Genomic DNA, 24,633 nt, shown 5'->3' with positions numbered 1-24,633 from the left:
CATTATATGTAACTATACCTTATGACAGAATATGCAAGGAGCTTAGATACGGAATCACTTTTATTTTTATGAATTCTCATATATCAATTATCAAGATTGATTAAGATATACGAGATCTGACAATTAAGTTCGCAAACTCATCCTAGAAAAAGTGCTACACACCTCCTTGCTGAATATCACTATGGTCACGTTCAAAGTACTCCCCTTGGGAAGTTATGCACCGACGCCAGTGCCTAGTCCACCCTTCAGAGAAGTTTTGGAACCCTTTTCTGGAATGGCCATCAGAGCCCTCACTGTATTATCCTTGATGTCCTAAATGTCATCAAATGTTTTCCTTTCAATATTTCCTTTATCTTCAGGTAAAGAAAAGTCATTGGGGGGCCAGATCAGGTGAGTAGGGAGGGTGTTCCAATACAGTGATTTGTTTACTGGCTAAAAACTCCCTCACAGAGAGTGCCATGTGAGCTGGTGCACTGTCGTGATGCAAGAGCCATGAATTGCTGATGAAAAGTTCAGGTGGTCTGACTTTTTCATGCAGTCTTTTCAGCAGTTCCAAATAGTAAACTTGGTTAACTGTCCAGATGGTACAAAGTCATAATGAATAATCCCTCCGATATCAAAAAAGGTTAGCAACATCGTTGCAGCAAGTTTACGAACTTAATTGTCATACCATCCACATATCCACACATAAAAATATCTAGATGTGACTTTCAGAATGGTCAGGAAATATTATGTTTCTTTTCCTTTATAAATCAAGGACTAACGTCTATAGAGAACTTATAATTTCTTTTAGAAATTTTAACTTGGGGAGAGGTAAAGGTAAAGCCCATATTATTACCCAAATAATACTACTAACAGTATACTTATGAGTATGAGTATGTAGCAATCTATACGTTTGCAGATTACTTGGATATGCATAATTCATTAGATTTCTACAATCATGTGTTGGGCATAAATAATATTAATATTTTGATGTTATTGAGGAAACAGCTGTGACTTACTAAAATCTTTCTAAAAGCTATACTTAATATAAAATTTTTGTAGTTATTGTTTAATGATAAAGTTCTCCTTAATGAAAAAACATGCATCTGACTTTGTTGTCTGGATTTTTTTAGCGCCACACCAAAAATTGTTTCTAAAGCAAAGAGTAATGAAGTTGAGAAGAAAAAGAATTTGTGTGCAGTCCCACTAAACAACCTGGAACCCATCACTAATATACAGATCTGGTTAGCCAATGGGAAAAGGATTGTTCAGAAATTTAACATTTCTCATAGGTGAGGTTTTCATTATTTGCCTGATTTTTTTCCCTAAGTTTAAATTTCATTTCTTCTTTCCAGTTCAGTAAAGAGTTGTTTTTAAGAACTAACCAAGGACCTTAATAAACTGTTCTCTAAACTTAATATATTATGACAGTGGAAACTCTTGGACATTAATAAAGTATTTTCAGTCCATTTTATGGATTATCATTTTTATCATTTGATTAGTTTTCCTGTTTGGATACCTAATTTTAAAAGAATTATTTTTAATGTTTTAAATTCAGTCATTAGCATTCTGTACATATTTTTCTGTTCATCATGGAAAAAGAATGAAAATACAGAAAAGTGTTGAAAGAAATTGAAGTCAATTTAAATTCCATCACCCAGAGATAATCACTATTATCAGTCTAATAGATTTTTCCAGTCTTCTTAATTTTCTTTTCATTTTAATTAAAAACAGGAACATACTGTATATAGGTTTCTTTCTTTATTCAAAAGCATTTTAAAATTTGCAGGGGAATGTTATACCTATTTAAAATAAATTAATTAATATATGCTTTAATATATATTACTATATGTACATACGTAGTGAAAATAATAATAATAAAATAAACACATATGTACTACCTAGCTCAAAACATACCAATATACTTTATGTGCCTTTCCCTGATCATATCTCTTTCCTTTTGTGCAAGAGATAAACTCTACTCTAAATTTGTGTTAATCATTTTCTGCTTTATTCATAGTTTTACCAAGTACACTTGTATCCCTAAAAAATGAGTTGCCTTGCTCATTTTCAAATAATTAGTTTAAATTTTACAACAATCATAAGCATACAAAAAAGTTTTGAGAACAATATAAAGAATTTTTTTTCCTAACCCTTAAAGAGTAAGTTGCGAATCCGATCACCCATCACCAAAAATACTTTAGTGTTATGTTTCCTACAAACGAGGACATTATCCCACATAACTGCAAGACAGCCATCTTTAGATGGAAATTAATACCGATACACTTTTACAACTAACATTGGGACCCGACAAGGTTTGCCATTTAATCTATCATCCTTTATACCCAAAGCCATTCAGTATCACACATTTCATTTAATTGTCATGTAGCAGTTTGAAATAGTAGTTCCTTGGTCTTTTCTTGATTTTCATAACCTTGACATTTTTTAAAATTACAGACCAGTTTTTTTTAATTGATGGTTTCTCGTGATTATACTTAGGTCACTAATTTTGGCAGGAATATCACAGAAATGATGCTTTGTATCGCATTCTATCAGGTGGTATCGTTTAATGCCCAAATGTCCCAGATATAGTCAGTGAGTGGGACCTCCTTAAAACTTTTGACATGTTCGGACCATTCTTTGAGCATTTCCTTATTTTCTGGCACAAAATTTTTTTTCAGGTTCATTTTTTTTCTAAGAAGCCTTGGTCCTTTTTAGTGGACAGTGGTATTGAGAAGCCAGGATTTGGGTACAAGGTGTAATGACTGCTCCTTGGATCCCAGCACTCCCAGGCCCTCTGAGTGGACAGAGCTAGAGGTGTCTACACACACACATATATACAGGGATGCACACACATTTACACCTGTCTTTCTGTCTCTTTGCATCTCAGAAACCATGAGTTCACATAGATACTTCCTATTTCAATCCACCACGACCACAAGGTTTATTCTAGTTTTCCTCTTCCCATATTTATGACTGATTTCTCCCACAGTGAGAAGCCTAGCTCCAATTATTCTTAATATATTTATTTATTGGTCAGTTCTCCCATATGTAACCCATCTCCTTTTTCTACCGCTGCCTTCTTCCGCCACATGGAAGCCTTCCTCACCTGGCTTGGCCTTTAATTCTCCTTGTAGTTCTCATGGAGAGCCTTTCTCTTCCTGCTGGGTCTCTGACACATCACCCCAGGCCACTTCAACACCCCACGCCAATGACCTTTCCAGAGTGTCGGGCTCTGGCACTCTGCGCTGCCTCTCCTCCCCATGCCTGGATGAGCTCTTCGCCCCTTTCCGTTTCTGATACAAGCCAACTGCAGTTGGCTGTTCCTCCCTAGGAATGCTCCTTTTATTCTGCTGAGACAGCCTGCTCTGTACCACCTCTCCTCCCTCCTCTCAGTTTGGATATACTCCTCACCCCACTTGGCTTCTGACACTCTACACTGGACAGCTCTTGTGTGTGGACACACTCCTAACCGTACTTGGGCTCCGAACAGCCCCTCCTCTCCCCCATCATGGATGCCCTCCTGGTGTAGGTCAGGCTCTGACACCATGCTGGCGGCCCCTTTCCCGTGCGGGTAACTCTGGTTCCCTGTTCTAGGCCACCAAACTCCCTCTCACTTCTGGCCTGGATGCTCTGCCCTACTAATGTGACTTTGGGACTGAATTGTTCAGTAAGGAAAGGAAAACGCAGTTGGTTTTTTGTTGTTGTTGTTCATGTGAATGGAATCATATTTTATGTGTTCTACTACAACTTTCATTTTTTTTTTTTTCAACTTTCATTTTTTTTTTCTTTTTGCTTGGTATTATGTTTTCGAGCCTCCATCCATGTTGATGTCTGCAACTATAGCTCATTCATTTTCATATAATCCATTATATGAAAATAATTATCCATTCTATTTTTTACTGGTAGTGGTCCAGGCTTATATTTGTTTGTATGGATGTATCAATCAGCATTGCTCAGTAAACAGTCACAAAAGTCTCATGGCATAGAATACTAAGTCTTTCTTTCTTATGTGTCAGCTGGTGTGGCTTTGCTGATCTCAGCTGGGCTCATTCATACGTCTGCAGGTCATCTCAGGGACCTCTGATTTAAGCTGTAGGTCCATGAGTTTAGTTGCACACCTTGTGTATCTCATCCATCTTGAATGACAAACTACCCGCCCTTGTTGTTCTCATAGTAAGGGCAGAGGCACAAAAGGGCTGGTCCCAATAAGCAAGCAGTTATTTGTATCACAGTACTAACACCCCATTGGTCAGAGCAAGTCACATGGCCAAGTCCTGTTTATTGCATGGTTTGTGGAAAAGACTATCCTTTCTTGACCCAGTGGCTGTGGCATCTTTCTGTAAATCAGATGGTCTGTTCTGGATTCTCCATTCTGTTTGATAGGTCTATCTATCTTTCCTTTTGCCATCTCCACATTGTCTTAATTACTCTTACTGTATAATAAATTAAAGTATTGCTTTTTAAAAAAATGCTTATTTTAGCTGTTACCTAGAGAGTTGTGCTAAAATCTCCAGCTATGATTGTGAATTTGCCTATTTTTCCTTTCTTTCTGTCCACATTTACCTTATATTTGTTAAAGCTATATAATTAGGTTTGTACAAAGAGAGAATTGTCTTTTTCTGATTAATTGACCTTTTTAGTACTAAAAGAAATGTCCCTTTTAATCTCTGATAATTTTGTGTTGAAAGTTACTTTGCCTGATGTTAATATAGTCACATCAGCTTCCTTAGGATTTGTGCTTGCATGGTCTATTTTTCTCCTTCCTTTTAATTTTAACTTATCTACATATTTATCTATGTCTGTTTTTTTAAAGGTATTTCTTGCAAATAGTGGTTTGAATGTAGTTTTTATATGTAGGCTAGGCTAACAGTCTTTTTTGGTTCCTGTTTTGTGTTTTTGTTTTGTTTTTAACTACCATTGATTGAGGGCTTTCTATGTGTTTGGCTCTCTTCAAGGCATGTCACTTACATTATTTCTAAATGTCAAAACCACTGCAGACAGCTGGAATTACAGAACTGACTATCATAATAATAGAAGAAGCATATGTTTAAAATGGAGTGCTGGAATATTCTGTGATCTAAATTCCCTTAAATGAAAGGAGGGCAAACTAAACATGTGGAAAATGGAAGAGGGGATTTTTTATTCCTGTCCAAGTTTGTTTCTTCTTAGGGGAAATACAATATTTTAATCTCAACTTCTTTGTCTAGAAAAACACTTCCGACATTTCCAATAACAGATAGTCACCTAGATTTTTTTCTTTTCCTGAGTGATTGAAGCATTTAAAAACTTTGATTAGCCAACAGTATTTATTAAGTGATTAATCAGGCTTTGTTTTTAAGTTGGAATGTTTAGTGCACTTTTTACAATAATAGTATATAGTATCCTGAACTAGTTGGATTTAAGGCTACCATCTTGCCCTTTGTTTTCTCTTTACCCCATGTCTTTTTATTCTTGCCTCCTTTTAAGCTTAACAGGTATTTATTATTTTTTATCCTCTTACAGCTTTTAAGATTTGCATTTCGTTATTATCTCAATGTGATCATAGAGATCACAGTATATATTTTTAAATTTTTACTGCACAGTTCCTTTAATCTTTACTGTTGTCTTTTTATGTTTATAATGTTTGCCATAAGCTTTAGCCTTTAGTTATCCAGTTTTTGGTACCCAAATAAATACATGGGCCCATGCCCTAGTCTCTTTTGGTAACCCACACAGGTTTAATACAGTGGCAATTAGTAAATTTTAGTGAATTTATTGAATGGGAGAATTTTGTCTTTCGTAATATGCCATATTTCATTATTTCTGAGTTGCACATTATTTTACATTTTAGCAACTATGAAATGGGGATGCATCCCATAGTTCCTTGTTGGCCATATGGCAATTATGGTCACAACTTTCTTTGTGTTAGTATCTGCCTTAAAGTATACAGAATGAGTGTCAGCTGAAGGAAAAACATCCCAGAGACAGTAGTGGAGCACTTTTCTAAAGAAATTCTGTATCACCAACACACCTGGTGATACAGAGAGTGGGTATAATGTGGAAAAACATGTACATAAATGACCAAATCAACAGTGACTCAAAGGATCCGAGTCTGACTAGTGTTCGAGTATTAGGGATGACTTAACCATTTTATTCTACTTATATTATGGAAACACATGAGTGATTTGACAAATGTTTGTGTGACATTAAAAGTGCTCTTTCAATAAATATAAAATAAAAATTCTAAGTGTTAAGGAAATATCTTGTCATAATCTGGATTTTTTTTTTTAATAATACATAATATGATGTGTCTCAAAATCAGTGACATCTTAGATTTGATGAACTGCCTACACTCTTTCCCTCTCTAAATATATACACATATACTTAGGTGAACATAACTTTGAGCTACCTTCAAGATTGCAATGATTATATTACATAGTGATATTATTACATTATACTAACTTAAATTCTATCTGCTCTAAGAATTTTCCTAATTGGATTTGAAGTATAGCATGACCTGGAATTTAAGAGAAACCTGTGTCTAGGATTACTACTTGGACCATTTCTGATCCATTCAGAGCTAGATATATAGATATATAAACTTTCTATTATAGAAACTTTGAGATATATACAAAAGCAAAGAGAAGATAATGATCCATCACTGAATTCCCACTCAACTATTTTTAAGCAAATCCCAGGCTTCATATACATGTAGTTACATGTGTAAATATTTCAGTATGTGTCTCTAAATGATAAGTGCTCTTTAAAAGTGTAACCATAATACCCTTGGCACACCCAAGATAATTAATAGTGATTCTTTACCATCACCAAGTGTCAACCTTTAAAAAATAGCCCAAATGTTTCTATCATTATAATTTGACTACTGTATGTATTAACACAGCCAGATGTCTTTACAAGTTATTACTTTAAATTAGCTAATTCAAAATATTATATTAATAGTTTGTGCTGTTTTACAGGATAAGCCACATCAAAGACTTCATCGAAAAATACCAAGGATCTCAAAGAAGTCCTCCCTTTTCTCTGGCAACAGCTCTTCCTGTCCTCAGATTGCTAGATGAAACACTAACATTGGAAGAAGCAGATTTACAGAATGCTGTAATCATTCAGAGACTCCAAAAAGCCACTGAACCTTTTAGAGAACTTTCCTAACACTGATTTTTGAAACATTAATAGAAAGTTTGCAGAAAAATGATGGTTGTAAGTGGACATGCAAACCAAAATGGGGGAAAGGAAAAGTCAGATCCACTGGACTTTTGGCCTGAATACTATTTAACTCCCTCCAGATGAGAAGATTTTTAAATAAGTACAAGTTAGGAAAGTAAACTATGACTGGAAACTATATTCAATACACTTTTTCCAAAAGGCTACTCAGAAAAATACACTTATTTTCAAATACCAACTATTCAACATAAGAGATATTAAATAGCTGTGTCATTTAAATCTTAATATGGTATAAATTAGCAAATATGTTCACAGCATCATTCATGTAAACACCATTCCAAAACAGCAGTGATTTATTTAAATGTTAGCTATCTCAGAATTTTTAAATAGCAGTATGTTAAAGAAAAATTATACATAGCAGGTCATAAGCATCAGTGTAATTATTTTATACCTCAGACACAATCAAAAGGCTGGAAGGAATTGTTTTTACCACAGCTATGCCTAAAGCTCAGTGTTCTCCTTTTGCATTCCCTAACGGCAAGATATTCTCAAATATTAATTTGTCAGCAGTATCTAAGACATATTTTCATTTAAGAATAAAATTCTGTAGTTTAGTATAATTTCAGTATTAATCTGCCTATCCACATTTCTACATTTTTGAGAAGTGTAATTTTTAAAAAATTATTTTCTCTCCAGGAACCCCAGTCATCACCTATTGTATTTTCTTTAAAAAATTAGGGATTTGTTCTTGGCTAACATTTGAAATAAGCCATTCATTTGCGACTGTTTAGAATCTAATATTGTGTTATCACATCGCTAATTAATATTTTTAAAATACATCATGTAAAGTATGGTTTTCTATTCCGTACATTAGAACCAACCTGTGTATATGTGAAAGGATTATTTATTACATTATGATGTCACCAAGGAAAACATGCTTTGTTTCTTAGACTTTAAAACTGATTAGACTTCAATATTTCACTGTCCAAGTAAATGCCCTCGCCCGAAAATAAGTTTAGGAAGCTTTTCCCGCAAATGATCTATTGAATTCTATGTAAAGTGAAGTATACATTGAGTATGCCAAGGAACGAAGCCGTGCCTGTCAGCAGTGATGGAGGGCAGTGGACGGACGATAGGGAAAGAGCAGTTCTCAAACCTTCTGGTCTCAAGACCTTTTGTTTATGTGGATGATATATATGCTATATTAAAAATGAAGAGTTATAAAATATTCATTAAAAAAAATAAACACATCAATGTAAACATTTTTATGAAAAAAAAATGTCTATTTTCCAAAACAAAAAGATTTAGTGAGGGCTGTGGCATCGTATTCCATTTTTTGTAATTATCTTTCCTGTCTGCCTTAAAGAAGACAGACGGAATCTCATATCTGCTTCCATCTGTTGTGATATCGCACATCATGTAGCCGCTAGTAAATGCTACTGTACGTTCATGAGAAAATGAACAAAACAACTTAGTACGATCATGAAAATAGTTTTGACCTGACAGACTCCCCTAAAAGAGCCATTCTTACAAAGCAATGGTCTGCAATTATTCTCAAGCCTTAGTGTAAGAATCACTTGGGGAACCTTTTCGAAATGCCTATTCCTGCCACCTACCACACACATTCTGATTCATTGTATCTGGGACGAGTACCAGATCCCCGCATTTTTATTCTCAAGTGATTCTTAGGTATGTAGCAGAAGAACCAGTCTTGGAGAAATCCTACACCAAGCTTCCATCCTCAGAAAATGAAACCTGCATGCTTCACCATGGACAGTGGAAGACTGCATTGAAATGGGGCTGCTAGACCTTTAAGTTTTCTCTTCGTCCCCCACAGTTTGTTCTTAGACTGTTCCCTTTTAACGTGGAACTAATCGTGACATAAACCTATACTTTTATTTTCTATAAGCACAGCTGAGACAGGCTAGAAGTTTTTACATGAAGTTTTTATTAAAAGCTCAGGAATAACAAAAAGGAAATACATATCTAGATGACCTGTTTTGTAAGATATATCTTCTGTTTGAAGACCACTGTAAGAATGCTTTCTTTTCTAGCTCCCAGCCTTCTCTACATGGTAGAGGCCTTTTTATAAGGAAGAGAGGGAGGACAAAGGAAAACCTTTTCCTTTTGTCATTTACTCTCAGAAATGAACAGATATATAATAGAAAATAAATAATGTCAGTAATGTTTACAGCAGTGGTAGAGCCCTCTCCAGTGAAACAAAAATAATGGGGCTGGTAAGCTCGATGAATATCTCTTTCAGATATAAAACAACATAAGATGATTATTAATATATTTGCAAGAATCTGTAAGAAAATGTTTCATACAGACCTAGCATGAAGTATTTTATAATTTTCATTTGTATAACTACAATCATGTGATTCTCCATATATTTCTATAAGGGGGTCTCTCATTGGAAATATTTGTCTTGTACCTAAAGAAAAGCCTCCTTTGTGGGTTTTCCAGTTTATAATTATTTAATCAGAAGACACATTGGAGGTATTCTTGTGTGTACATGTAGACTACACCCCAGTAAGAAGTTCCTATACAGAAAGGCTTGTCACCAGGAATAACCTTCATTTTTGTAACTGAAAACTTTCACTAATGTAAATAATATTCTCAGAGTGTTTTTTAAAAATGAGAGTCATCTGATAAAGCTTTTTATCTGAAAGTTTAAAATTGTAAAGTTGTTAATTAAATGTGTAGAATACTCAAAACATGTTTAGAAAACATAAACTGAATTTGGCAAGGGAACGCAAACTGGAAAATAAACAAACATCTTGGTGTGGAATATAATTTGACCTAAGCAGTTGTTTCAAAATCATCACCAGTTTCTTGAAAATCATTGTTAGGGCTGATACATAGAAATACATTTCTAACTTTACAGATTCTAATTTATTGATTAAATTACTATGCATTATCCAGGTTATAAAAGTGATCTTATTTATTTTATACACTTGTCTCATTCTGAATATTTTTCATTATGTTTCAATGTGTTGAAAATATGATATGTATGTGTCTACTTTAGTGCCTTAAAGTATTTTGAAAGTAATCTTTCTAATGGTTAAAGAACTGTTGTCTTAAGAATGAAATACTATCTTGAAAAGGGCCTGTGAAATTTTATACTTGTTTGTGATAAAATAGTTACACATAGTTACATTTGTCATTTTTTGGCGAAGTCATTCAGTTTAAGAATCCAACATTTATTAGGTGTCTTCTGTTAACAAATGTTACTTTCATTTAATACTCAGAAATGTTAAAATGCGATATTTTTAATACTAACTCAATGGTTGTGTTTATTTTTTAAACCATCTTTTGTGTCCTGAGTTGAACTACCATGGAGACTCCTTCTTTTGTTCTTTCTCTTTCTAAGTACAACCCATTTAATTAAAAAATTGTCCATCACACTAACTCTTCAAATAGCAGTGGTTTGTTAGTAGACTAATATTTGACTCTTTATCATCTGTTTTAAATATTTTTTGCAAAGATAATTCATATACATTGTAGAAAATTATAAAATGCAGATATCCTTAAATTATCTTTACATCACCTATTATTCCACCATTCAAAGATAACCACAGATAACATTTTGGTGTGCATCTTTTGAGATATTTTTAAGTATCAGTCTTTAGTTTTAATTAGAGGCAGGCTTTCCGGTTATAGTTATCCTGCTGTTTATCAAAATCTAACTTATTTGTTACAAAAAATTGCCTTAGGAACATGCTATTACTTTAAGTAGAAGAACAACCTTTAGGAACAAATACCTATTTTAATTACATTTCTGTGCAAAAGAAAATATGGAAGGTTTTCCCCCCCACACTTTAAAATAAAAATTGTGGTAGTATATGCAACAAAGTACAAATACTGGGAATGAAGTGTTTCTAGACCTGCTAAAAATGCATATAAAATTAGGTAATTAAAAGATTATCCAAAGAAACTTCAGTTTAGTTTCCCAGGAATTAAATATTTAGCATATGCAATTATCCTTTCACTGTTGATAGAGCTGCAATCAAGAAAACAGGAGGTACCCATTTTGTAGATTAAAAAAATTGGTGCATATTTCAGTATATACAAATACTGAATCATTATGTTGTACACCTGAAATTAATATGTTATATGTCAATTATACCTCAATTAAAAAAATAATCGAGGCATAGAAAATGGAATGAATGACTTGCTTTAGACTAAGCAGTGTTTGCTTTCGGATTGTAGACTCCTGTGTTGTTAATCTGCCAGTCTCAGCTGGAATTAACATGAGATCTCAAGATCACATTTGCATTTCATCCAGTAGGAAGAAGCACACCCCTGCCTGTTAAAAAAACAAAAACCTTCATTGGAATGTAATACACATACCTTATAATTCACCCATTTAAAGTGTACAGTTCGATGGTTTTTAGTTTACTCACAGGATTGTGTGGCCATCACCTCAATCTAATTTTAGAATATTTTCATCCCTTCTAAAAGAAACCCCATACCCATTAGCAATTATTCTCCACCCTCAGTTCTAGGCAACCACAAATCTACAATCTGTCTATATAGCTCTGCTTATTCTGGACAATTCCTATAAATAGAATCATACTATATGTTATCTTTTGTAACTGGCATCTTTTTGCCTAATGTTTTCAAGGTTGATCCATGTCCTTTTTATTGTCGAATAACAGTCCATTGTGTGGAAATACCTGCCATATTTTATTTATCCATCAGTTGATGGACATTTGGCTTGATTCCACGTTTCGGTTCTCGTAAATAATGTTGCTATGGACATTTTGTGTGAACATGTTTTCATTTGTCTAGAATATATACTTAGGACTGGAATTACTGGGTCATACGTATGCTAATTCCATGTTTAACTGTTTGAAGAAATGCCAGTTTTCCAAAGCACCTGCACTGGTTGTCATGCCCACCATTAATGTATGATTTCTCCACATCCTCCCCAACACTTGTTATGGTCTGTCTTTCTAAATTATAGCCAAGTGGAACTGTATCTTGTAGTTTTGTATTTCTCTAATAACATGAGCATCTTTTCATGTGCTTATTGTCCATCTGTCTATCTTTGGAGAAATATCTATTGAAATCCTTTGCCCATTTTTAAGTGGGGTTGCTTGTCTTTTTATTACTGAGTTGTAAGAACTCTTTATATATTCCAATGCAAGTCGTTATGATTTGCAAATATTATATCCTGTGGGTTGTCTTTTCACTTAATTGTTGGATGGTTTGGTGCACAAAGTTTTTCGTTTAGATATAGTACCGCTCGTGCTGGTGGAGTCCTACGAAACAATAATGGAACCCATGCTTATAAAGATTTGCTCCTGTTTTCTAAGAAGAGTTCTAGTTTTAACCTGAGGACGGAAAAGGGGCCACAGGATAAATCTGACAAGCTCAGGAGACTGAAAACCACATAGATGGTCTAAACATAAAAATTCCTAAGTGCGAGTCATGGCCGGTAGTCACATCGTTGGCCTGTAGCTTACTTAACAAAGGTCAATCTTTACCATAAGTGAGCATGTCTGCTGTCTTTTTGCATCTAAGATAACATACTCTTGGAATATCAGAGTAATCTCTCCAGACCCCCCCGAGGGCACATCCCACCACACTAGAGCAGGAAATTACAAAATCCCTTATTGTTATCTTGTTCCCCCAAATACCATCTCTGTGTGCTGTAAAATGCTATTAACTATCCTGTACCCACCAATGTAAAAGAAGTGTGTGTCTCCCCATTTTACTTTTTATCCAATCCCAGAGATTTCCCCGCTTTGCTTTCTTCACCCCCTTAATCTACAACCAATGGATTTCATTAACAATATTCCTTTGATTCTAATGTATAAAATAAGTGGCAAAATGGCCATATTCCGGAGCATTTTCTCAATCTGTTGAAACTGCTTCCTGGCAATTGTCAGTTTGGCTCAAGTAAACCCTTATAAGCTTTTTCCTTAGGCTAGATGTTTTTTCGTTAACATTACTTGGCGTAGGCGGCAGAAATTCCAAAGAAGCCCACCCAAGACCACCCAATGGAACCCAGATTCTGTGCGAAGTACCAGCATGGGGCCCTTTGAGCCCCTCCGACTCCCCGCTTTGCATCAGGTGAACTTGGGTGAGTTATCTCTTGGAAATCCAGGACCTTACCTTCACTTGTGGTAGAGGGTCTGATTGTATTTGAGCTGTTCTTAGAAAATCCTCGAGGTGGTAGTAAAAGGATAGGAGTTGAGATGGGCACTGGTTTTAATCTCGTTTTTCCAATTAGAATCACTTACTGCAAGTCTGAACAAACCTTTGCTGGATAAATGAGAGTCTGAACTTGTTCAGCTCTGAACATAAGGAATCATTTACTCCCTCCAGCCCGAATTTCGGGTATTCTTAGGTGATTAAGAATCTATGTGGAGGTATTTGAGGGTACTCCTCAAAACATACAATGGCCCCATAGGGAAATTCCAACACAACTGTAATTACATAACAGACTAGTCCAGGAACATGCACATAAAGGCTGGTTACGTAGTGCTCTGAGTGCTCATGGTTGTACTAGACAGCCGGGGGAGAGAAACCGAGGCATGTAAGAGGGTTGAAGTGACTCGGGAGGTGACAGCCCCTTGGTGCTCAACCCATAAGCAGCACACTTCAACCTGCTACACGATATCCCTAGAAGTTTGTTCAGACTCTGCAGACATCTAAAGAAAACTACAACTAATGGGAAATTGTACCTCTAAGATCAACGATAAACCCCAAGAACCCCAGCTCCTCGTTAATACTCCTGCAGGCTACATGTACAATTCATATGGAACCCCAACTTGCAAGTACTTACAGAAATGGGAAAATTGAACAAAAAATAATATCAACTTGAAATAGCCCAAATTGGGAAGTTTCGAGACTCCCAAATGATTTTTTTTGTGCACTCAATTGGAAAAAGCTGGCTCTAAAATTAAACTAAATGAATGGGAAGCTTATCTTGATTGGAAATTAGAAGCTTCTAGGCAAAGCACAGATAAACTTTTCTCTACAGGAAGTTAATAAGAAAATTTTAGAAACTGTCTCTAAACTAAAGAAGGCTTCTGAAGCTGATAAATGCCAACACCCCATGTCCCCCACCCCTTCTCCAACTGTTCCACTATATCCCTTGCTTTCTGAGCATCCTTGTCCGGATATACCCTTCCCCTCTTTTCCTCCTCCTCCTCCTGCTATCTCCTCTATACCCCCTCCACCACCACTCTGACCCAGGGGAAATAGAGAATAGAAATTCAGACCAAGGACAACCAAGATGGCGCAGTAGATAAAAGCATTTACCTTCTCTCACAACCACATCAAAATTACAATTAATCTACAGAAACACCATTATTGAGAATCGCCTAACATCTAGCTGAACAGAAGCCTTTCAACTAAGGATGTGCAGAAGAAGCCACCTCCAGACTGGTAGGAAGATCAGAGACAAAGAACGGGCTGGTCCCACACAATGGGGTGTGACCATTAAAGATTGGGAGGGCTATTTCGGCTGTGGGGGGGGTCCCCATCTCCTAAATGAGTGAGCGGTCCCAGCGCCACCCCAGCCCAGGGTTCCAGTGCCGAGGAGAGAAGTCCCCATAATTCTTGGTTGTGAAAAACAGCAGAGATTGTGATTGAGCGAGACAGTGCAGCTGCACTCACAGGCACTCCTTGTAAAGGGACTGCGTGTGGCCTTACCCACCAGTGGAAATCACTCGCTCTGAGCTCCAGCCCTGGGGCAGCAACTGGAAAGGCAGCAGGAGGAAATGGTGGGGAATTGAGTTGTCTGGCTTGGGACGGGAGCTGGAGAGATGGCTTTCTCCTGGACAGGGGTGCTGGCGGAGGCCACTGTTTCTTTGTTGAGCTCTCCCCCTTCCTGGCACAGGAACGCAGGCTGCCACCATTTCTGAGTCTCCACCATTTGTTCGCCCCACCCTGGTAATTTGAGGCCTTGCCCTGCCCAACTTTTGGGCACACCCAGGCTGCTTTCAGTGGCCACTTACCTTGGCTCAAGCTGCAGACTTTCCTAGGATCTCTCAAAGATTCACGGAACCCAGACAAGCAGCAGCTGGCTTGAGCGTGTCCTGTACTTCTGGCTGAGCAGCCCTAAGCCAGCACTAGTGGCAGCCAGCCTTGGTTCGCGGCTTGGCCTTTCAAAGGCGCTTCCAAGCACAGCATGGGCGGCAGACATCTGAGGATTTCTTTCTGGCTCCTGGTAGGTGGCCCTGGGTGGGGCACAGGCTGTGGCTGAAGTAGACCTACAACGGATCCCCTCTATGGGGACAGAGCCCCAAAAAGCAGTTTCCAGGCTCTCAGCCTCACATAGAAAGGTGCTGGCTCAGGTAGTAAATGGCCATCGACTGTGATCAAATGGCCATCAGCTGTGGCTAGTTGGCCGTCAGCTGTAACCATTGAGCCATTGGGCACTAATATAACTGCCGTGGCTAGGCTAGCAGAAAATGAGGGCTAGCAAGAAGATGGTGGCTGAGCCTGCAAGCGGCGCAGTGAGGGTTGAGAATTGTGTGGCTCCTGTTTCCTGTGTCTCCAACCCAGCCGCCAGCGAGAATATAGAGATATGATTCCCCTACTTATGGCTCCGTGGGTGTTCCTTTTTGGCCTCACCGTGTCCTGCGTTCTTATGTGGGGAGCGGGACCAGAGACCCCGCCGGACGCCCTGCATGACACCCTCCAAGGTGGTCCTGGGGCTGGCGTCCCCAGTGGCCAGCTTCAAAACAAGCTGGAGTATCACCTAGCCTTCTCCAAGTACGACACACCCAGGGGACAGATTGGGCAGGCAACAGAGTCCTGCTGAGGCAGATTCTGCTCTGTAAGATCAGCCCCTGCACAACAACCCTACTAGAGTAGTCAAGGCCAGTCCTTACAAACAGTGAGCCCAAGGGTCAGTCCCTCACATTGATGTGCAATTATCAACCAAGGCTCAAGTAGAAGAGGAGGGCACACACAACCCACACAAAGGACGCACCTGGAGTGCGTGGCTCAGGTGATCAGAAAGACTGTGTTTCTGAATCCCACAGCACACCTACTATATAAGGCCACTCTACTAAGACCGGAAGACATAGCAGCCCTACCTAATACATAGAAACAAACACAGGGAGGCAGCCAAAATGGGGAGACAAAGAAACATGTCCCAAATGAAAGAACAGAACAAAGCTCCAGAAAAAGAACTAAGCAAAACAGAGATAAACAATCTATCAGATGCAGAGTTCCAAACACTGGTTATAAGAATGCTCAGGGCCAGCCTAGTGGCTCAGGCAGTTGGAGCTCCATGCTCCTAATGCTGGAGGCTGCCAGTTGATTCCCACATGGGCCAGTGGGCTCTCAACCACAAGGTTGCTGGTTTGACTCCCGCAAGGGATGGTGGGCTGTGCCCCTTGCAACTAACAATGGCAACTGAACCTGAAGCTGAGCTGCACCCTCCACAACTATGATTGAAAGGACAACAACTTGACTTGGAAAAAATCCTGGAAGTACACACTGTTCCCCAGTAAAATCCTGTTCCCCTTCCCCAATAAAATCTTAAAAAAAAAAAAAAATTTGCTCAATGATCTCATAAAAATGCAGATGGAAACCATGAAAAAGAACCAGTCAGAAATAAAGGATACAATAACGGAAATGAAGAATATATTACAGGAATCAACAGTAGAATAGATGAAGCAGAGGATCCAACCAGCAATGTAGAAGATAAGGTAGCAGAAAACACCCAACCAGAACAGCAAAAAGAAAAAAAAATCCAAAAAATTGAGGAGAGTTTAAGGGGCCTCCAGGACAATATCAAGCAAACCAACAATCACATTATAGAGGTACCAGAAGGAGATGAGAGAGAGCAAGGAATTGAAAACCTATTTGAAGAAATAATGACAGAAACTTCCCTAATCAGGTGAAGGAAATGGACATACAAGCCCAGGAAGCACATAGAGTCCCAAACAAGATAAACACAAAGAGGCCCACACCAACACACATCATAATTAAAATGCCAAAGATTAAATACAAAGAGAGAATCTTAAAAGTAGCAAGAGTAAAGCAGTTAGTTACCTACAAGGAAGCTCCCATAAGACTGTCAGCTGATTTCTCAACAGAAACTTTGCAGGCAAGAAGGGAGTGGCAGGAAATATTCCAAGCGATGAAAAGCAACAACATACAACCAAGATTGCTCTAACCAGCAAGGCTGTCATTTAGAATTGAAGGACAGATAAGGAGCTTCCCAGACAAGAAAAGGCTGAAGGAGTTCATCACCACCAAACTAGTATTACAAGGACTCTTAGAGGGACTTCTTTAAGATGGGAGGTGGGTTGAAGATGGGTGAAAGGGGAAGGGATTAAGAAGAACAAATTGGGTGTAGTCATGGGAATGTAGGTTATAGCATAAGGAATATAGTCAACAGTGTTGTAATAACTAGGTATGGTGCCAGATAGGTACTAGATCTATCAGGGTGATAGATGGAAATGGAGTTGGGGTCAGAGTGAAAAAGGTGAAGGCATTAAGAAATATAAATTGATAGTTAATACAGTATGGGGAATATAATCAATGTTGTAAAGATCATGTAAGGTGCCAGATGGGCACTGGACTCATCAGAGGGATCACGTCATAGACTGTGTAGAGGCCTGACCAATGCTCTATACACCTGAAGAGCTGAAGTAGAAACTACTGAATGTCAACTACAACTAAGTAATAGGTACATATATAGTCACAGGATGTGGAGTACAACATAGGGAAGATAGTCAATGGTATTGTAACAGCTATATAAGATATCAGAGGGGTAGTAGCTTGGGGGGTGGGTTATCACTTTATGAGGGGTTTAAATGTCTAACTATTACGTTGCTTTGTACATCTGAAACTAATAAAAATAATTCATTTAAAAAAATAAAAAGAAACTTAGACCAAGATAGACAAGAAAAAACAGAAATTCTGGCAGCTCCCTTCAGGGAGAAGCCGGTCTCAGTCAGAGGGGAACTGGAGATTGTATGTGTTCCTTGAACTAGAATAGAATTAAGGAATTTAACTGAAGATTTCCCTGACTCTCTCCAGACCCTGATGGGTTTGCAAAGGAATTTGATTTAACTGTTAGAACATATGATCCTGGCTATTCTGACCTATTCCAATTGATACACCTACTGGTTTATGAGAGCAAAGCAACAGAATGGCTGAATAAGGTTCACCAGGAAACTCCTGTAGAGGACTTCTTAAAACAAAGAGAGACAGACTGGGAAAAATGCAGGGACTTAGCCCACCAGCTTTACCAAGCCATAGCTGAGCTCTTTCTTTGGAAAATGGACTGGACCAAGGTCCAGCAATGTAAAAGAAAGCCTGATGAGCCAGTGCTTGATTTCTTTGAACGTTTTGAAAAAATTTTCAAACAGTACTCGGGTCTGTCTCCAGACAGTTTTAAGGATCATCAGGATGATCCTGTACTAAATTCAGCATTTTTGCAAGGACTGGATGAAGAACTTGTAATGCTGATTAAACAGCATAAATTAAATTGTCCAACTACACGTACTGATGGACTGGCCATTCTGGCTGATCAGCTATCTAAAACGATTGAAAAGAGAGAAAGAGATAAAGCTGCTGAAATCATGAACTTACAACATCAACAATTAAGCAGTCAGGTCAGGGAGGAGTCTGTTATTACTGTAAAAAGCCAGGTCATCTTAAGAAAGATTGTAGAAAACTGAAAGGGGATTTAGAAAAAGAAAAGAAACAAAAGCAATCTCTAGGGACTATGAGAGGGTATTTCCCCTTTTCTTTACCCATACTTTAGGAGAAGTAGAAATTATCATAAAAAGGCAAACTACTGAGGTCCTTGTAGATACTGAGGTTATTTTATCTGTTCTTAATCCTACCCAACTAAGTGGCCCTCTCCCCTGGAGTAAAGCTTCTGTACAAATGGTAGGGATATCTAATAACCAATGTCTGTTTTTAAATCAGAACCTGTTCCCTTTCAACAGGGAAATGTTACAGGGCAACATATATTTTTCACTATTTAAATCTGCCCCCATTCACCTGATAGGGAGAGATTTTCTTGAAACCCATGATGCCTATATATCCTTTTCCCAGAAGGGTGAAATGTATTTAGAACTAAATGATTCAGATACTGAACCAATTGGGAAAGTAATGATTTTAAAGGTACCTCCACAGGAGGAAACTAATCTTGAAACTGAACGATTATTGCAGGACGTCCCAGTGCAAATTTGGGCCCTTTCCAGTGCAGATATGGGCAAGATTAAGTCAGCCACTCCTATTAAATAACTATTGACAATACTTTGCTTCTACCTAATATTCGCCAATATCCTTTGAGACCTGATGCACTAGCCAGAATTAAACCCATTATACAAGATTATTTAAACAGGGGTCTTATAATTCCTTGTACAAGCCCCTGTAATTCTCCTATCCTTCCAGTAAAAAAGCCAAACGGAAAAGAATGGAGATTTGTACATCTCAGAGCAATAAATAAAACAGTTATTCCCAGACATCCTGTGATTCCAAATCCACATACCCTATTTATTATCAACCATTCCTGTGGACTGCCAATATTTTTCAGTAATGGATTTATGTAGTGCCTTTCTCAGCATTCCTGTAGAAAAGGACAGTCAATATTTCTTTGCTTTCACCTGGGAAGATCACCAATTTACTTGGACTGTGATGCCCCAGGGGTATACAGAGAGTCCCACCTATTTCTCCCAAATATTAAAGGCTGATTTGAATGATATTGATTTCCCCAGAGATTCCACACTAATCCAATATATGGATGACTTACTTTTATGCTCTAGGACACTACTAGACTCCCAAAAGAACACAATTTACCTGTTACAACAGATAACTCTATAGGGACATAAGGTCTCAAAGGAAAAACTTCAATTTTGTTTGCCCCAAGTAAAATACCTTGGCTATCTCATACCCAAAGATGGGGTTTCTGATTAACCCTGAAAGACTCAAAGGAATCCTATCTTTTCTCCTTCCCAAAACAAAAAAAAACAGCTTAGGGGTTTCCTGGATCTAACTGGGTACTCAATTGTCGCAATTGGATCCCAAATTTTTCATTAATGGCCCAGCCTCTATATGCCTTCTTAAAATCAGATCAATCTGGTGAACACACAATGTGATATATAGATGATGTATTTCAGAATTGTACACCTGAAATCTATATAACTTTACTAACAGTTGTCACCCCAATAAACTTTAATTAAAAAAAGAAAAAAGAAAAAAAATAAGATCAATCTGATCCAATTCAATGGAAATAAGCTGTAAAAGCTTTAAAGGAAAAAGTTATCTAAAGCTCCCACTCTGGGACACCCTAATTATAAGCTTCCTTTCTTCCTTTTCATACATGGAAACAAAGGAAATGCTTTGGGAGTTCCAACTCAGAAACGTGGAAACCATCATAGACTATAGGATATCATAGTCAGCAATTAGACTCGGCAGCAAAAGGGCTCCCCCCTTGTATGAGGGCCATCTTCGCTACAGCCATAATACGCAAACAAATAGAAGAGATAATTATGGGCTCTCCTTAACTCTTTATGCTCCTCATTCTGTTGAATCCTTACCGAACTCTCACCACACTCAATACTTTTCTGTCAGTCAACTGGCTTCTTATGAAGTACTCTTGCTTTCTAAAGCACCTACTATTACTTTAACTTGAGGCAACAGTCTTCACCCAGCAACTTTATTACTCTCTTTACAGGATGAAGACACCCATGATTGTGTTTTGCTTACTGACCACCTTCTTGTTCCCAGAAATGATTTACGGGAAACTCCTATTGATAATGCTAACTTAATTTGGCTTACAGATGGCTCTTATTTGAAAGATGAACAGGAACATTACCGAGCTGGATATGCAGTAACTTCCATGGTGGACATAATTGAAAGTTCTTATTTACCTGAAATAAGATCTGCCCATTAATTGCTCTAACTCGAGCTTGTCAATTGGCCAAAGACCAAGTAGTCAATACTTATACTGATAGTTGCTATGCCTTTGGTGTAAGCTCATGACTTTGGAATGTTGTGGAAGCAGCAAGGCTTCTTAACTTCCTCAGGGCAATCCATAAGGAATAGAAAACAGGTTGCAGAATTATTATACAATTGGCAATTATCAAAATTTCAGGACATTCTAAAGCCACCACCATGGAAGCAAAAGAAAATAAATTAGCTGATGTTGCAGCTAAACAGGCAGCATTGACTAGTCAAATTATCCATACCTGAGAATGCCCCTCACTTCCTATTAAATCAATAAAAGACTTTTACATTTCCAAAGGACAGCCACAGAAGAAGAGAAGAGGATATGGCAAAAGGGGGAAACTTTGACCCAGGCAAACAGATATGGCTTGGACCCAATCAAAAACCAATCTCACCTATGGGGGTCCAACTGCCTATCCTTCAATATGTGCATGAGCTCACACATTGGGGTGATTTTGTGGAGTAACCAATATTACTGGAAACCTTCTCCCACTGTCACTCATAAAGTGTATGGCAGATGTTCTAGCTGTCCAAAATATAACCCAGGAAAACCACTCCATGAATCCCAAGGACATTTCCCACTTCCTTTAGGTCCATTTGAGGTTTGGCAATTGGATTTTATCCAAATACCACCATCTCAGGAATACAAATATATATTAGTTATGATTTGTATGTTTTCTCACTGGGTTGAGGCATTCCCTTGCAGGAGAGCAACAGCTTTAACAGTAGGTAAAGTGCTTTTGGAAAAATGATTCCCATCTGGGGAATTCCCTCTGAGTTAATAGTGACTGAGGGACTCATTTCACTGGGCAAATAATGCTATCCCTCTGTAACATTTGGCCTATTCTACAGCATTTCCATTGTGCTTATCACTCCCAGCCCTCTGGATTGGTGGAACGTACCAATGGTACAATCAAAATTCAACTAGCCAAGATTTCATGGCCTAAGGCTCTCCCCGTCGTGCTCCTCAACCTGAGATCTACTCCTGTTGGTAAACAGCCTTTCTCCTGATGAAATAGTCACTGGTCGCCCTATGCATCTGGATGAAGGGGCACACGAACCAACCTTACTGAAAGGAGACTTTCTACATTATTGTCAAGGACTAATTAACCAGGGGACTAATTAAAGGGATTAATAAATTAGTAATTGATTCATTTCACAGTGCGTTCCTAGAAGACAAAGACTTCAAAGACCATGGCTTACAACCAGGAGATTTTGTCTACTGGAAAAGCCATCAAATAAAAAATTCCAGACTCGTTGGAAGGGACCTTATTAGGTGTTACTAACTAATGCATGTGCAGCCGAATTTAAAGGAGTTAACTTGTGGATTTACATTTCTCATTTAAAAAAGGCACCTAACAGTGAATGGACATCTATTCTTGTCTCTGACACTCGCCTCTGTCTACAGCAGACATCAAAGACTCAAGGATGAGAAGCTGCTGACATCAAAAGCAGATAGCTATCCCAAGATTTCAAAAGGCCTGTATGCCCACAAATTGATATTGGATCCAGGGACACTTATTTAATCATTTTTTTTCTTTTGTCCTTAAACTAATAAATTTGTTCTTTAAACTTCCCTCAAACCTTACTCTTATATCACCTAATTGTTGAGATATATCAAATGGTTCTTTTATTGTTATTGTCCTTCTCATACTTTCCTAATGGAAGCAATACCTGTCTCCCCAGACCCCCTCTCTTACTGGATATGAAAAATTTAACTTGGGTACCTGCTAATCTTTCCCATTTACTAGATAGACAGTGACGGTCTCATTATCAGTTATGATAATGAGGCTAACACCTTGTTAGCCATGCATTGGTCCTCTCCTACTATTAATATCAACTTTGGTATATTTTTTTCTGGGTACATCTATTATAAAGGACCCATCCTGAGCAAGTACTTTAAAGAATGCCTCCCTGATAATTCCCCTGGTACAATTATATATGGTTCTCATTTAGATGAATATCCTGGCTTGTAGCAGCCTGCCCTATCTGTCATAGTATAGCTTGTCCTCAAAACCACCAGCCATGCTCCTGTGGCTGGACGCCCATAAAACAGGAAAAAAATAAATGGGTCCCCATTTCAGAAATTATTGGAATTGCTTGGTGGGTAGATATGCCTGTAACTACGCCACCCTCCTTGCATCCTGGACGCTTATGGAAAGCCTTATGGAATACTCAAACTAGCTCATTTTCGGGTTACCACTACTCATTTAACTATGGCTTGGGAGACAACATTTTTGGGTCCATTCAATGTATCCCGATTGCTCCCAGGCCATAGGCACCCAATGGCAACAACATTCCTGGTGGATCCAACAACATTGGCCTTCTATAAGAAATGAAAGGGAAATACTTGGAGGATTGGGGGCCAGCCTTGCTATTCTGGGACAAGCTGAATTTGCAGCTAATGAAGAACGTCATTCATTAGAATAAGACTCTTTTTCTAAAATAGGTCATATAGAGGGACTGTTATTTCAAGAAGAAGGAAAAGGATGGGAAGCAGCAGGGAAAGATAACGAGGCCCTAGCTAAATGGATGGAACAGACTTGACAGACTATCAAATTTCATGCACAAACCCAGCAATGGGAACGTGCCTGTACCCTGACTCAACGAGGCCTATTATTTATGCTAATACAAATGGAATCTGAAGTCGCTGTGAAACAATGGCCAACTGTAATGGGTGCAGAAGCCCAGGCAAGACACTTGTGGGACTCTTATGGTCCCCTTGGACTTTGGAAAATTTTAGATGGCAAATGTGATCTAAGATGTTGTATCTTAAAAACACAAGCAGTTTGGTTAAATCCTAAACTAAGATTTTCAATAGTTCAACTAGCTGGCATAGGGACCATCCTTAATAATACTAGAATACTTCTAATGGGAAGTAGATGGGTCATTTTAAATAATAATAATAATAAAAATGGGAACCCATCTCATTATCTGATTGTGAAAATCGAAAAGGTGAATGGTTATTTCCCCAATCTCTATGGAATTCTGAATTTACCCAATCCTGGCTTATTGTATCCACTCCAACAAATAACAATATATGGTATATGGGAAGGGGATGTTTTTGTTGGGAAGGATTAGAAAATTCTTCTGTCATGTTAACTGATTTCTGTGGTAATAATACCAGGTATACAGTAAATGCTATGAGAATATGGTGTAGTACTGAAATCATAGGCAAATTGACTTTGCCTGAGGTTAATGAAACCTATAACAATACTGATATTGAAAATCCAGTGTATTGGGAAATCGAACTTAAACCTCCCCATGAAGTCGTTTCTATGGAAACTAATTGGCCAGAAGAAAAATTAGAGCTTTTGGATCATGAAGTAGTAGAAAGTCTTCATTTATCTGGCCAAACTTATCATAAGGTACAAACAGCAGTAGACGAGGGAGGAAAACATATTTTTAGCTTAATAAAAAATTATGATAATTGCATATAAAGGGTTCTTTGTATGGCTAGGATGTTTGTTCTCCTCAGACTCATACTTGTCTAATATTGAACACTTTCTGCTCCTAATTGGTGTTACTGGTTTAATACTATTGCTCTTG

General features: G+C 37.9%; 1 protein-coding gene and 1 long non-coding RNA gene across 2 annotated transcripts in view; one reads left to right on the top strand and one right to left on the bottom strand.

Moving 5' to 3' along the window:
- Positions 1-10,816, top strand: part of UBXN2A (UBX domain protein 2A) — a 31,032-nt gene extending 20,216 nt beyond the window's left edge. Inside the window, exons 6-7 of the mRNA XM_033124893.1 lie at positions 1,116-1,274; positions 6,942-10,816. Of these exons, the coding sequence (XP_032980784.1) occupies positions 1,116-1,274; positions 6,942-7,134 (352 nt within the window). The 3' untranslated portion in view covers positions 7,135-10,816. The remainder of the gene's footprint in view (positions 1-1,115; positions 1,275-6,941) is intronic.
- The window catches only part of LOC117033030 (uncharacterized), a 43,874-nt gene that overhangs the window by 13,786 nt on the left and 5,455 nt on the right, over positions 1-24,633 (bottom strand). The gene's annotated exons all lie outside the window — the stretch shown is intronic.

This window comes from Rhinolophus ferrumequinum, chromosome 13 (assembly GCF_004115265.2).
Source record: "Rhinolophus ferrumequinum isolate MPI-CBG mRhiFer1 chromosome 13, mRhiFer1_v1.p, whole genome shotgun sequence".
Lineage (NCBI taxonomy): Eukaryota > Metazoa > Chordata > Mammalia > Chiroptera > Rhinolophidae > Rhinolophus > Rhinolophus ferrumequinum.
The sequence above is the reverse complement of the archived record's forward strand: the minus strand, read 5'-3'. Positions and strand labels throughout refer to the sequence as shown.